Genomic DNA, 15,555 nt, shown 5'->3' with positions numbered 1-15,555 from the left:
AGGAATGAGAGTGCCTAGGAATTCAGAATGTTCAGGAATCTCAAACCCAGCTCCATCCCTATGGGCAACAAAGTTCTGGTAAATTTCATCACTCCTTTTACCTGTTTTTTTTCATCCATTAAATAGAAGCATTTAATATAATGCTGAGGCCTTAGTAAAGTCAGAGTAGTAGTAAGCTATGATTATGATTGAACCAAGTCTTCCAATTCCTCATTAAGTAGCTTACCAAATAAAATTTTAGCCTTGGGGGAGTATTTTCAGTTTTCATAAAGCAATAATAAACTTTTGTTTACTAACCATAACTTTGTTATTAAACAATTATTTAATTAAATGTGTCATTATACCAAAAATGACAAATGAAATAGACATGCTGAATTCCCACTGTGACAGAATCAGTTGTCCCCAAAGCAGCTTAAACAGAGAGATGCTGACTAATAAACCACCAGACAGAACATCCCCTGAAAATCTCAGGGCACCTGCTGTGAGTCTGACTTGCCAGCATATCTTTGACATCTAGAACAATGGAACACATCACTTTTTTTTTTTTTTTTTTCTCCGCTACTCTTTTTTAACCTTCACTAACCCCGTGTTGTAGGCATGGTGTGAGAAGTAGTAGAGATGGTGACTAATGGACGTGGCTCCCTAAGGCAACATCACCATGTTGCCAAAAGAGTACTAGACTAGGAACCAGAAGTTACCAGCACTAATTCCACTTCTACTCTATTACTGTGATGAAAGGCAAATTACTTAGCCCTTTGGTTAAGAAACTCCGCCTTTGGGCGCCTGGGTGGCTCAGTCGTTGGGCGTCTGCCTTTGGCTCAGGTCATGATCCCAGGGTCCTGGGATCAAGCCCCGCATGGGGTTCCCTGCTCTGCGGGAAGCCTGCTTCTCCCTCTCCCACTCCCCCTGCTTGTGTTCCCTCTCTTGCTGTGTCTCTCTCTGTCAAATAAATAAATAAATCTTTAAAAAGAAACAAACAAACAAACTCCACCTTTGGTTTCCCCATAAAATAAAGCACTGGACTAGAATACAAATTGTCCTCCTCCAAACACTAACTCTCTCAGCAAGCCGCTTAAATTCTACTTGGCAATAATGGTGATGTGCACAACCCCCCTCCCCATGCACACATTCTCAAAATAGCTGCCCTGCTTTTATTTTTATGATTTAAACCTCTGATTTCTATTGTATACCTTAGAGAAACACAAAATGAAACACTTAAGATTTAACTAGGCTTCTTCAATTCTGTTCTAATAACTAAAGAATGAAAGATAATTCTAAAATAATGACCTTTTAGAGCAATGTTACTCAAATACTGCAGTGAATAGTAGAGACTCTTGTGTTGCTCTATGTCTTGTATGGATCCTCTGTTACAAAGATACCAAAACTGGCAAAGAAAATGAATGTGATTGGAGATCCTGGGAAAGAAGGAAATACTATAGTGGTCAACTAGAGCCATGAAGCATGGTGCCTACTGAATGAAGGTACTTAAAATGTTTAAGAAAACCAAATTCAGGGCTTCTTCTCAAGCCTGTAATTTAAAGATGATGATCCTCCACTTTTCATCTTAGGCCCTGTTCTCTTTCATCCCTACCAGGTGATCCCTTGGTAGCTTGCCTCTTCATCTCTCTGTGAACTCACAATTCCCAATAGACCTGCATGTCTAGCTTCCAACATGCCATTTCCTGGTGGGTGGGCTTTCCATGAACATCACCTGAAATTCAACATAAGCAAACTGACCTATCTTTTCTATACCAAACCTGCTACCCCTTCTGTATTCCCTATTCAGGTAAAAACACCACCACCAAAACGGTTCAACAATTAACTCAGGTTTGAAACTTGGCTATCAACTTAACACCTGCACGTCCTTTGACCAAAACTCATTCAGTTAGGACCAAGCCTGTCATTCATCTTTCCCCCCATCTCCATCCCCACCCACTGCTCTATCCTTGCTGAGCATCATCCTCTCTCACGTAGCTCATCCCCCTGCCCTAATTCATTTTTTTAAAGATTTATTTATTTGAGAGAGAGCGAGAGAGTGAGCATTTGCACAAGCAGGGGGGAAGGGCAGAGAGAGAGGGAGAATCTCTTTTTTAAGATTTTATTTATCTGAGAGAGTGAGCATGAGAGATAGAGACAGAGAGAACACCAGTGGGAGGAGACGTGGAGGGAGAGGGAGAAGCAGGCTCCCACTGAGCAGGAGCCTGACACGGGACTCGATCCCAGGACCCTGAGATCATGACCTGAGCCGAAGGCAGCTGCTTAACTGATTGAGCCACTCAGGTGTCCCGAGAGGGAGAATCTCAAGCAGAATCCCCGCTGGGCATAGAGCCTGATCTCAGGACCCTGAGATCATGACCTGAGCTGAAATCAAGAGTTGGATGCTTAACCAACTGAGCCACCCAGACGCCCCTCTAATTCATTTTCAACATAAAAAGAATCTTTCTAAACTGCAAATCTGATTTTATAATTTTTTATAGAAAAATTTTTTCTAATTTTTGTAGAAAAAAAAATTCTACAGCCTAAAAATCACCAGGATAAAGTCAAACTACTTAGCATTGCTTTTACTGTTTTTCATGATGGGACCCTGCTCTTACAGCCACAGATTGATGACTCCCCAGTTTTCACACTCAAGAGAGTGCCATACTTAACAGACACATGAAAAAATGTTCATCATCATTAGCCATCAGGGAAATCCAAATCAAAACCACACTGAGATACCACCTTACACCAGTTAGAATGGCGAAAATGGACAGGGAAAGAAACAACAAATGTTGGAGAGGTTGTGGAGAAAGGGGAACCCTCTTACACTGTTGGTGGGAATGCAAGTTGGTACAGCCACTTTGGAAAACAGTGCGGAGGTTCCTCAAAAATTTAAAAATAGAGCCACCCTATGACCCAGCAATTGCACTACCGGGTATTTACCCCAAAGACACAGATGTAGGGAAAAGAAGGGCCATATGCACCCCAATGTTCATAGCAGCAATGTCCGCAATAGCCAAACTGTGGAAAGAGCCGAGATGCCCTTCAACAGATGAATGGATAAAGAAGATGTGGTCCATATATACAATGGAATATTACTCAGCCATCAGAAAGGATGAATACCCAACTTTTACATCAACATGGATAGGACTGGAGGAGATTATGCTAAGTGAAATAAGTCAAGCAGACAAAGTCAATTATCATATAGTTTCACTTATTTGTGGAACATAAGCAATAACATAGAGGACATTAGGAGAAGGAAGGGAAAAATGGGGGGGGGGGGAATTGGAGGGAGAGATGAACCATGAGAGACTATGGACCTGAGAAACAAACAGGGTTTTAGAGGGGAGGGGGGAAGGGGGATTGGTTAGCCCGGTGATGGGTATTAAGGAGGGCACTGGGTGTTATACGAAAACAATGGATCGTGGATCACCACATCAAAAACTAATGATGTATTGTATGGTGACTAACATAACATAATAAAATTAAAATTAAAAAAAAAAAAAGAGCGCCATACTCCCTTGAATCCAGATGTTTGTTCTATGTACAAAGTACAACTTGTACACTTACTCTCTTGGTCTCATCCCAGTTCCAATCTTCTCTTCCCCATTTCTCAAACCTAGCTACTGCCCACTCAACCTCTGACCTCAGCTTCAAGGTCGTTTCCTTTGGAAATGTCTTCCCTGACCCCCAGCTCCAGGTTAGCTGCTCTTCAACTGTGTTTCCACAATCCCAATTTTTACCTATCAGTTTACATTAAAGTTATTTGTTTGCTTATCTTCATTTTCCAGGAGTCCATAGGCTTTGTGAGGAGAAAAAATACCATTCACTGGCCCAAGAGGCCAGCAGAGGAACTTGCCCCATAGGCGACATTTATGAAACACTACATAAATATGTGTTGAATGAATTGAGTCTGTCAACTCATGCTAACATTTAAGATTAAAATCAGAAGTTCTCATCTGTTCTTGCTAACTGAGTCTTGGCCAAGTTACCTTGTGTGGGACGTTGGATGCACTTATTTACGTAAAATAAAGGCTTCTGACTACAAAGGACTACTATTTTCCAAATATTAAATTTTTTTTTTTTTAAGATTTTATTTATTTATTTGACAGAGAGAGATAGTGAGAGCAGAAACACAAGCAGGGAGAGTGGGAGAGGGAGAAGCAGGCTCCCCGCCGAGGAAGGAGCCCGACGCGGGGCTCGATCCCAGGACCCTGGGATCATGACCTGAGCCGAAGGCAGACGCTCAATGACTGAGCCACCCAGGCGCCCCCCAAATATTAAATTTTAATGAAAATATGTCTAGGAAATGATGACTGAAAGTTGAAGAAATGAGTTTCTTTATTACCCTGTAAATTTAATTTCTACAGTACAAGTACACTTAGAAAATAAGAGCAAAAGCACTTTAAAAATATTGATTTAAGTCTTTGCTAAACTTTTGGCTCATTCTGATTTTCCCCCAATGACACCCAATTCTATTATGCATTAAAATCATACTATGTCTTATGGTTTCATTCACATGAGTGTTCAATTCCAAATTAGAAATAAAGATCCCTGAAGGCAAGATCCATGGGATAACACAAAAGAACTTAGAAATTGGAGAAGCTTTATTCAAATGTAAAACATTACTACCATCACAAATTTGCATTCTATCTGAGAGCGTATTAGTGCTGGGCTCTCCATAGGGCTCAGGGCTAAGAGAAATAATGCTTATAGCTCTCCTTGCCTTTTGTTTTGTTTTGTTTTTATGTTATGTTAATCACCACACATTACATCATTAGTTTTTGATGTAGTGTTCCATGATTCATTGTTTACGTGTTAACACCCAGTGCTCCATTCAGCACGTGCCCTCTTTAATACCCATCACCAGGCTAACCCATCCTCCCACCCCCGCCCCCAGAACCCTCAGTTTGTTTTTCAGAGTCCATAGTCTCTGATGGTTCCTCTCCCCCTCGGATTATCCCCCCCTTCATTCTTCCTCTCCTGCTATCTTCTTTTTCTTTTTTTTTTTTTTTTTTTTTGTGCAAGACTGTTGACTCTCCTTGCCTTTTGGAAGGAAAAACAAGTTATATGCACTAAGGGTGATTAAACCTGTCCTTGGATATTTTCTGCAATGTGTGAACCTCGACTGAATCTTGGTTTGAAGGGAAAGGGCAGAGGAAGAGGAGAATCTCAAATACACATTTGGCAGCAAATGGGAAAATATGAATATGGACTGTTTGTAGATAAGAAAGTTAATTTTTTTAGATATGATAATGGTATTGTGGTTACAAAAGAGAATGTCTTTAAGAGATGCATGATTTAATATTAGGAGTGAAGAGCCACAAGGTCTGCAACTTATTTTCAAATGCTTCATTAACAAAATATTTGCATATGCATATATGGCAAGATAAAGCAAATCTGGCAAAATCTTAACAATTGTTAACTCTAAGTGCTGAGTGTACAGATAATCACCATACTAGCCTTTTAACTTCTCTACAGTAGAAACTTTTATAATAAAAAGCTAGGAAAAAATTCAAAACTAAAAAATACACGGTTTGGGGATACAAATATGTTGTAAACCTAACGAGAGAAGGAAATACTGAATATAAAATTCAAGCTGTGATTAGCTAGGTGCCTCAGGGCTTCCTTATAATCATGATCTATTTGTACCAATTCTATATTTATTAATAATAATATAGATTATTATAAGTAGTACCACCACGTGCAGAATTCCAAGGGGCATCATCTACATTAAACCCTACATGAATGGCGCCCCAGGGTCATTCAAAGACAACACAGAACCTGTTCAAATACAAACATATTAAGTGGGTGTAAAGAAAAGAAAAACCAAAACCCTGAAAGAGACAGGATATTCATTTTGTTTTCCAGATCTGGATTTTTGTATTTCGAGGTAAAATGTTAAGCGTCAGATGGGCTTAATAAACATTTGCCGCCCCACCGCACTACACTGTTTTCAAATAATCTGCTTGGAATAGGAAGGTGGCATTGAGCCCAATCTTAACTGCCAAGGTTTGGTCCCACCTGGGCCAGACAGATGATGAAGTCAGACTGGCTTCATCAGCCTTACCTAAAGCTCTTCAATAGCTGGCCATAGGCTCTGGCAAACAAAGGGTACTGCGAGCATAGCCAGGAAACAGAAAAGCAACACTGCTTTCCTAGTCACCAAGTTAACACAAAGGAACTTTAAATTTCCATTGCTACGAGCTCCTCATGCTGGCCTCGACTCTTGTTTCTCCCTTCCTGTGCACTGCAGTTTTATATTTAAAAGAAAGCTTACAATGTGGATAGTTCTGAGTCTTAAACATACAAACATTCAATGACATGACATGAAAAATAACTTTGACCTCTCCCCGTGGATAAGAAAATTAGTAAACACTTAGAAAGATAACTAAGCTTGGCATATGATCAACAACCAATTGGTCACTAATGAAATTAGTTCCTTTTCTGGAGTCACTTCAAAATGTGACATCATTCTCATTAAATAGGTTCTGAAACATTTCCCAACTAAATGAATCAAAGTATAAAAGCCTATAAAATAAAAAACGAATGATTTCTTCTAATCAATCATGAAATGAGTAAGAAACTATTTTGGGGGGCACCTGGGTGGCTCAGTCGGTTAAGCATCTGCCTTCAGCTCAGGTCATGATCCCAGGGTCCTGGGATAGAGTCCCACATCTCCCTGCTGGGAGCTGCTTCTCCCTCTCCCTCTGCCTGCCAGTTCCCCTGCTTATGCTCCCTCTCTCTCTCTGTCAAATAAATAAATAAAATCTTTAAAAAAAAAAAAAAAAGGAAACTATTTTAGGTTTTTTGCTGTTGTTTTGACCGAGGGAGAGAGAGTGTGCTCACACTGCGCACACACAAGCAGTGGGGGTACAGAGGGAGAAGGAGAGAGAGAATCTTAAGCAGGATCCATGCCCAGCATGGAACCCAACATGATGTGGGGCTTGATCTCACACTCCTGAGATCATGACCTGAGCTAAAATAAAAAATCAGACGCTTAACGGACTGAGCCACCCAGGAGCTCCTAGAAACTATTTTGCTTGATTTGAATCCAGGTGCTTAAAATCACAGATTTATAGGTTTTCAGCTAAAAGGTTCTAACCAAATTCACAAAAGCCAAATTAGTTTTAAAAAGCCACACAGAGTGGTAATAGTAAAAAAAGTTCCTAAGTAAATATTTTAATTAATTTTATAAATTTAGGACCACATACCTAATTTTCTCCTTTACATTTTTTTACTCAGAAAGTTTAGAGTAAATCCCAGTTCTTAATACCATGTGACCTTGGTAAAGGAATATAGGTTTCCTCAGGTGTAAACTAAGGCCATTTCCCTTGCCTACACAATTGTTAAGAGATTCAAATTGGCATTATACACAAGTGAGTATTCTGCAAACTATAAGTTACTTTATGACCTTTATTCCGTACAGTTAAAGTCCACAGCCCAAGAAATTATTATATATTCTACAATTAGTTATTGAGCAACAAATCTCGGCCTCACCCCTTTTCTCAAAGGTACAAAGAACCACAAAAAAGATGACATTTAATCAGAACCTCAAATATAACAGGCATCCAACAAGTATTTGCTGAATGCAGAGAAGCAAGCCAAATCTCACGAAACATGTCTGTATACAAATTCTTAAATGACCTATTTTCCTTATACTGACTCAAAACCCGTGTTTTTTTTTTTAAAGACATTCCCAACCACAGAGTAAAGAAAAACAAACAGAAAAAAAACCTTTGTTTTTTAGCTGTGCTTCCATGAAGAAACATGTGAAGGTCTGTTTTACAAAAAGTCATATACATAAACATAAAGGATAATCATACTTTTCATGTATACAGTGTAATTTTTCTGTATGAGATAATTTTCCAGAGTACCACTTTAAATTGTCCCACTTTCCCCTAGTACATTTATGACAAACAAAATAACGTTTGCATCAAAAAAGTCCATCACAGTACACATCCAAAGCCTGATGCAGCTGATGACATCGTATGATAAAAATTTCTCAAAATATTAAAATATACTGTCTGAAGACAAGATCACAAACAGTAAGTAAAAACTCACACGGGGACACCAGGATATTCTTTAGATGTCCCAAGAATAATATAAAACATAATTTAAAGATAGGAGAAGAAACTACCCACCCTCACCTCCAAAAGTTTACTGCCTACATTACCATGACTTTAAAATGTGACTGTCTACATTAGCATAACTGTACTATTCCTGGACACTCGATCTGGAAATCACTGTTCACCAAAAGAACTTCTGAAACACACATCAACTCTTTAATGGAAGCATCAACAAATAAGTTTCTAAGATTCTTTGAACCCTTGCCTTAAAATCATTACATCGCTATTGCCACCAACCCCAGCCTGTTATTTGTGATCTTTACTCAATCCTAAACAAGTCCTTGCACTGAAAGACCCGCCTCAAGCCAAACTTCCAATTCGCACTAAAATCCAACCCTGCCTTTCCCACTCCAAGACTCTGTCGAAGCTCTGTTGAGGTGCTGTTCTCCCTCAACGCAGGAAGCCGTAAACTCACCTTTGTCTTATCAGTTGGTTGGCTGGTGATATTTGGAGAGCCAGCATTCAAAAAATGCTGTTAAATAAAATGAATATGCTGCAAATGACAAAAGAATCATGGAAAATTACTTAGGTAATACTGACTAATAATTGATCAAGAATTGGGAAGTATCAGTCTACACAGTATTCTAGATGTCTATATCTAACTACTAGTATTTATTCATGGCCTAGATTTAAATGAAAGAAAACAAAAAGGAAATGTTTATTCACTTACAGGTGATAGCAAGACAACCCATAGAGAAGCGGGCCAAAATGAAGAATCTGTAGAAACACAAGTTCCAAAACTAAAAGTTTATTTTAAAAAATACTAAATTCATTTATGAAAGAAACTACACCCATCTGAAATGGGGAAGGACAGAAATTAACCGACCAGACTGTTTCACCCTCAACCTCACAAACCAAAATCTGTAGTGAAGTAGCAGTCTCACACAGACGCATTATCAGGGACCCTGTCCCACAGCACACTATTTCACATGCGCTCCCCTTTACTAGCCGTAACTTCCATGTGCACCCCCTTCTCTCCCACTTTCGGTCCAGGGAGTCAGGTCTTAGCTCAACTTCCAACTGCTCAACCCCTCTCAATCCATCCGGAGCTTCAGTGACCCACTTTGGCCTTCAGTCCACTTCCCGCTTACCCTAACTTGTGATTTGTTCGTTCTTTGGGCATTCTTGACCTGGCATTCCCAGGCCGAAATGACATTTAGTGCCTTTCTTATTCTCGGCTATTAAATGGTGGCTATTCCCAACACATGTACTTGCTTTGAGGAACAAGTAAAGTAAGATGTTACAGGGGCCAAGAGCAGGCAGCCCCAAGATGGGCCACTTTGACATGAAGATTATTTTGAATTAAAAGCAATCAAAACCCAGCAGACTCAGGAAAAGCCTTTATCTCCCCCTAAGCCGCATAAAAAGATTTAGATAGAGGACCTGCTCCAGGTAGAGAGCTATCACCATAGATAACTATATTATACTATGAACTAGGTCTGATAGGGAGGAACCTGTTTGATCAAAATCCTCCATGTCCCATTGTTTCTCAGTGGCCCAGCAAACATTTTACCAAACATTTACTCTTTTTCATCTTTCTGTGAAACTGCATTCCTTCCCTCCGAAATCCCAGATCCCTACCCCAACCTTATATACCATATATACCCCCTTCTCCTTGTGTACCATATATACTTCATGTTGCCTGTCTTTGGAATTTCCATGTCTATTTTGATTCCTTATACATATAAAATTAAATTTCATTTTCTCCTGTTAGTCTGTCTTATGTCAATTTCAATAATGTAAAAATACTCTGTGAACTCTAAATCACTCTACCAGCATCAACTACTATGACCAATACTGCTACTGAGTTAAGAACTATGCTAATTTGGTGCATAACAAATTTGTGTTATTTTAGTTCAACTGAATCTTCACTGAGTGATATGCCTCTTGGTCATTTCATACCACACTCCCTAAAATAACACTCCAAACAGGTCCCAGTCAGACATGACTTCTAGTTCCAGCTCTGCTGCTTGCTCTAGGTCCTTCTGAGCAGTAACAACCACACTCTAGACCAAGTTCATTATTTTTAAATATATATATAAAGATTGGGTTAAACTAAATTGTTTCTAAGGTCCCTTGAAACCCTGTGGTTCTCAGACTCTAGTGAGACAGTAAAAGAATCACACACTTTGATCTCCCCTCTTCTGCTTTTCAAAATGTTTCTCTATCCACCTTCCATTCCTTCTTTCCTTTCCTTGATTACCCTCATCTTCTGTACTCTCCACACCATGTCTGTTTCCTTTTTTCTAGGCCTGCCCATCGTCGTCAGCATCTTCACTCTCCCTTGACTTCTTTCATTCAAATACCTATCTCCCCTCTCGTGAAAAAGGGAATTTTCACTAGAACATCCTCTCTAGCTATTATGTACTCCCCTTCACTGCCACTTCCTGACAATAACCACCAGCACTTCATCTCTCACAGTCTTCAACCTAAAACCTGGCCTTTACTACGATCTTTTGCCAAACTCAGTGTTCTATGCCTCACCTTTATTCCTAAATCCTATTGATGATACCCTCTAAGCAATCCCTCTTCCTTTAGCTCGCAGGACCTTGTTATCTTGGTTCCGTCCCTATATCTACAACTCTGCTCTATACATGGGCGCCTCTCAAGGTTTTGTCTTCAGTTTTCTCCCCTCTCTATTCTAATCAAAGGCTGACATTTCCAGACCTGACCTTTCATTTCAGTTTCCATCACCACCTTGAATCACCTCTCATTTAAGAGAATGACAAACCCTGCCCAACCCAGTTCACTTATGCTCACTCTCAACCTGCAAAACTCCAAAATTTTTGCTTCCTCCCTTAAAATCTCTTAAGTTATGAATCAAAGTATGTCTGTCAGCAGGCTCTTCCTGTATTACTCTTACTCTGATCACCCTAGTCTAGGTCCCACAACCATTATCTAAAATACACATTTTCTCTCAATCCTTATTTCCCTGCCTCTATCAGACCTACTATAAGCCCTTATCATTTCATATCTATCATGCTTGCAATACACTCCTTTTTTTTTTTTTAAAGATTTTATTTATTTATTTGACAGAGAGAGAGAGAGCTAGAGAGGGAACACAAGCAGGGGGAGTGGGACAGGGAGAAGCAGGCTTCCCATGGAGCAGGGAGCCCCATGCGGGGCTCGATCCCAGGACCCTGGGACCATGACCTGAGCTGAAGGCAGACGCTTAATGACTGAGCCACCCAGGCGCCCCTTGCAATACACTCCTATCTGGTTTCTTTGCAGCAGGTATCTCCCACTTCCAACACTTTCTCCAGACTGCTGCTAGAGTGATAGGCTAATGCCTCTGCAAAAACATTCGAGTGGCTTCCCAGGGTCCATAAAACAAAGCCTAACCTTCTTCACAAGACTTTCAGTCTCCCAATCTCACCTCCCAAACATACACAGTTTATGCTCCAGGATTATCAAACTAATTTCAGTTCCCTGTGCCTAGAATGCTGACTCAAGAAACAGTTCCTCATGCCCTTTGCTTGGAGTGCCCTGCCCCAACTCTTGGACACCTGATGAGTCCCCAGGCATCTTTTCATTCCAAGCTCAATCCTCACCTCCTCTTTAACGCTTTTCCTCTTGTCTCCAATGTAGAGTCCAACTATGCCCTCTATGCCAACAATGAGCCTTGTTCAGACTTCTAATAAATCTAACTCATATGTCTCCTGGGAGGTTCCTTGAGGGACTGGTCTTGTCATCTTTCAAGTATTACTCCAGCATTTAACAACTGGGAACATTGCCCTGCAGGTAAGACAGACTTTTTCACTCGCTAATTCTCTGGAGCACAGAGCCTTTCCCAGCGTGTCTCCAGGTCTGAACAATGAGAATGTCATGTTAACAACACTATTATAAAAAGACTACAAAATGACATAGGAGTGTACAATAGCAGAATATATAATACACCTCCTTCACTTCATTAATTCCCCAAGAGTTCTACCTTTACTTCGACCTGAACAGAGAAGGGACTTAAATAGTTTAAGTGGACCAAATATTAACCAGCCTCTGATGTGCAAACTGATTTTAAACCAGCCCTTGACCTGGAAATACAGGTGCATTCAAATATACACCCTGATAAGAAAGGACAGATAGGGCATAGAGTTCAATGTCTCAGAGCTTGCCCAGTCAAGAGTTCCTTGTGATAAACTAAAAGTGCAGCAATATTTTAGACAGTTTGAAAATGCTCATCATTGTCTAAGGAATCTTAACAGACTGGGTTACATATGGCAATATCTACTCTCAGAAAACAAAATCCAGCTGGGTACATATTAATGAAAACCAACAGTGCAGTATTTATAAATAAATAAATATGCAGTGAGGTAATCCAGTCAGATAGCTAGAGACAACAGTTCTAATGAGTTAAATCAAACCACTGTAGTTTCCATTTTAAATACATTAGGGTGTTAAGAAATTAAATTCATTCAAAAGTTATTTTATGCATGACTTCCTGAACATGTTTTCTCTTATTAAAAGCTTGTTAGCTTCTGCTGGTTAAGGAAGTCGACATGGGGAAGCTGGTATTTCCTTGATTCTAAACTATACAAGTGCTAAAACAAAACAAATCCCAACTTAATTAATTCTATTTTTGGTCTAGTTTCCAAGGCAGTATTCACAAAGACTATTCTCAGCCCTCTGTTTCTAGCTTTGTAACACCAACCTTCAGTAACTGGAAACTGTTATATTTTGTGTAATTCCTTGACACATATGTTCTATCACAGATTCTCATTTTACTCCTCCTGCTATCAAGGGTAGAAAATAAAAGGATCTGTCATCCCACTGATTCTAAAGTTTCATTCCTAAAATCACGGTTAAATTTATTATTTCATGATATCCTGTGAGGTTCCTACCAGGGCTTTGAAACTTGGCTTACATCAAGTTCACCAACATCAAGTTGCAGGTGGAACCCTCCCCAAATCACAACTGCCAAGTGAGTCTCAGCAACAGTACAAACCAGAAGAAAGGGTATCAGGAAACACGTTCTACTTCCAAAAGGCCATTGACTTGACCTTGGGTAATCCACTTCACTTCTGTAATTCAAACCGCAATACCTACTTCTAAAAAAGAATGCTTCTAGGAATAGTTTAAAAGCTTCTAAACGACAATGGAATTGTATAGACAGATTTTATGAAACAATCTATTCTCTGGCCCAATTTCCTAAACCATCTAGCTTAAAAGGTCATAAAAGTGCTTTGTTTCCCAAAATCCCTATTTCGACCACTATATTATGGAATAAGCCGAACTTTGACTCTTTTTCTACCTTTAAATAAAATGGGAGTTAAAAGTCCTCATGAATTACTATGTCAGGTCAAATGAAATCCACTATAGACAGAAAAAATGCATTGTCTTGGACTCAAAAGAAGCCGGAGGATTACAACTGTGTCACGTGTATGATACTCTCAACACCATCCACCCCCCACCTCAAATCTGTCTTACGGGGAAAGGGCAGAGAAAACGAAAAAAGTGCTGATGGGGGATGGAGCGCAACAAGCCAAGCTTCCAGCGTCAGGATCCAATGACACGTTAGAAACCAAGGTGCATGTCTTAACTTTCGTCCTTCCTAACTTTGTTCCTCTAGGGAGAAGAGGTGTTAGGTGGCAGCTCCTGGGCTGGCAGGTTCCACCCTGATTCTCGTGTCGGTCAAATGACAGGGAGGGAACCGGAATGGGAAGAAACTAAACTGTAATCAAGTTGAATCATCCAGCTATGCTGGGCAGCGGTCGTGGTCATCCTGGGAAACGCACCGTCTCTGGGGCCCGGGTTCTCAAGCCCACCTGAGGAAGGAGGAAATAATGCCAGGCCGGAGGAAGGCGGAGCGGGCAGCCTGCAGCTTCACCAGACATTCCTTGGGCCCCACCCTTGCTCCCAAGCGTCCCGGCCCAAACCAGGACCGAGCCGGGGCGCAGGTGTGCGCCTCTCGCGGCTCCACTTACTTTGTCACTGGTGCTCTCGGTTTCGTGGTCGCCGCCGGCCGCCTCTCCCTCGCGGGGTGGCGGCGCCACCGCTCCCCCGGGGCCGGGGCAGCCTCCCCGGTGCCTCAGCTCCAACATCTCCCGCTCCCGCGCGGCCGTGGCGGCCTCCTCCAGCGCCCCGAAACCCGGGCTGCGCGCGGGGTTCACTGGCCGGCTGCTCTGCCAGCCCGCAGCCGCGCACTCGACGTCCGGCAGAGCCGCGGCCACTAACACGCCCCCACCATGGAGGCGCCGCCGCCGCGCCGGGTCACCCCCAAAACGGCATCAACGAGCGAGCGCTCGAGGGGCGAAGGACGAGCGCCAGGGGCCGGGGTCGGCTCGGGGTGCGGGGCAGGCTCGGGACACCCGGCCCGAGCCGAGAAGGCGGAGACGCGGCGGAGCACGGCCGCCGGTTGCCAGGTGCGCGTCTCCACGCAGAGGCCCAGGTGGGAGGAGAAGAAGGGGCGGGGAGGGAAGGAGGAAGCGTGACCCGCTTTAGCGCTCCACCGGGCGCCCGCCGCCTTAGCCGCGGCACTCCCTGCCCCGCCTCCGGACTCCGGAGTCGGCTGGTCCCGGCCCCCCTACACCTTTCTCTGGGTTCCTGCCTCCCGCAGCCAGGTCACGCGGCGCAGGCCCCGCCCCGGCCCGCCCCTCTGCGCTGCACTGCGGCTCCCACAGCCCCGCCTCCCTCGCGGAGGGGTGACGTCACGAGCCCCCCGGCTCCACCCCCGTCTCTGCACGCACACAGGTGGGGGCCTTGAGGAAAGGTGGGAGCGGCGCCGGCTGGAGAAAAGGGAGGAGCGGGGCGGTGGAGGAGGGCCGAGTACGGTGGTTAGCAGTGAAGTGGAGAACTTGCAGGCTCGTCCCCGCGCAACCGAGAGGGCTGGAAGAGCTGCCCGAAAACGCCTGGTACTTATTGACAGCACTATGCACGACCCCCTTCAGATGACTCCACGGCCGCATCAGCTTGGTACGCCGCGGCGTGTCGGAGCTTCACGGGCGTCCAGAAGCAGAAACTTGTCTGGCAGGACGGACTCGTTGACTTCGCGGCGTTGTAGCTCAGTGTCAGCACCTTGAAGATAGATGCCGAGAGATGCATTTACCCCACCGGGTGTCCTGGGATGGACTGGCCAGTTTCAGTCACAAACCCAAGCTCTGTCTCCTAGAAACTCGAGTATTGGAGCTCACAAAATTCACTGCGTAGGGCCCGAAGAGAGAACCCAGACCCTAAAATGCTGCGGGGTGCATTTGCCAACCAGCTAATCTTTAAGCAGTCGTGGACCTTGGGCTGCTAAAGTTGGAACAGGAAGGGCACAAGATCCGCATTAATTCCATTCCAAATCCTGTTACAAGGTGATTAGTTTTCTTGACATGTATCCACCACCTGGTGATGACTGATAGGCTGACAAATGGGGGGGGGGGGTAAGGGGAGACAGGCCATCACACAAACGGAACAACGTTCAGGAAGACACCCCTAAGAGAAATAAATCAACAATAGAAATTTCTCA

The 15,555-nt window shown here is 42.8% G+C and overlaps 1 protein-coding gene across 1 annotated transcript in view; it reads right to left on the bottom strand.

Annotated features, from left to right (window-relative positions):
• CDS1 (CDP-diacylglycerol synthase 1) overlaps window positions 1-14,660 on the bottom strand; it is a 65,278-nt gene extending 50,618 nt beyond the window's left edge. The window contains exon 1 of the mRNA XM_064584726.1: window positions 14,030-14,660. Within this exon, the coding sequence (XP_064440796.1) occupies window positions 14,030-14,146 (117 nt within the window). The 5' untranslated portion in view covers window positions 14,147-14,660. The remainder of the gene's footprint in view (window positions 1-14,029) is intronic.
• Window positions 14,661-15,555: the final 895 nt, after the last annotated feature.

This window comes from Mirounga angustirostris, unplaced genomic scaffold (genome assembly GCF_029215605.1).
Source record: "Mirounga angustirostris isolate CCGP_5_RB_7025 unplaced genomic scaffold, mMirAng1.0.hap1 SCAF_2, whole genome shotgun sequence".
In the NCBI taxonomy this organism is placed as follows: domain Eukaryota; kingdom Metazoa; phylum Chordata; class Mammalia; order Carnivora; family Phocidae; genus Mirounga; species Mirounga angustirostris.
The sequence above is the reverse complement of the archived record's forward strand: the minus strand, read 5'-3'. Positions and strand labels throughout refer to the sequence as shown.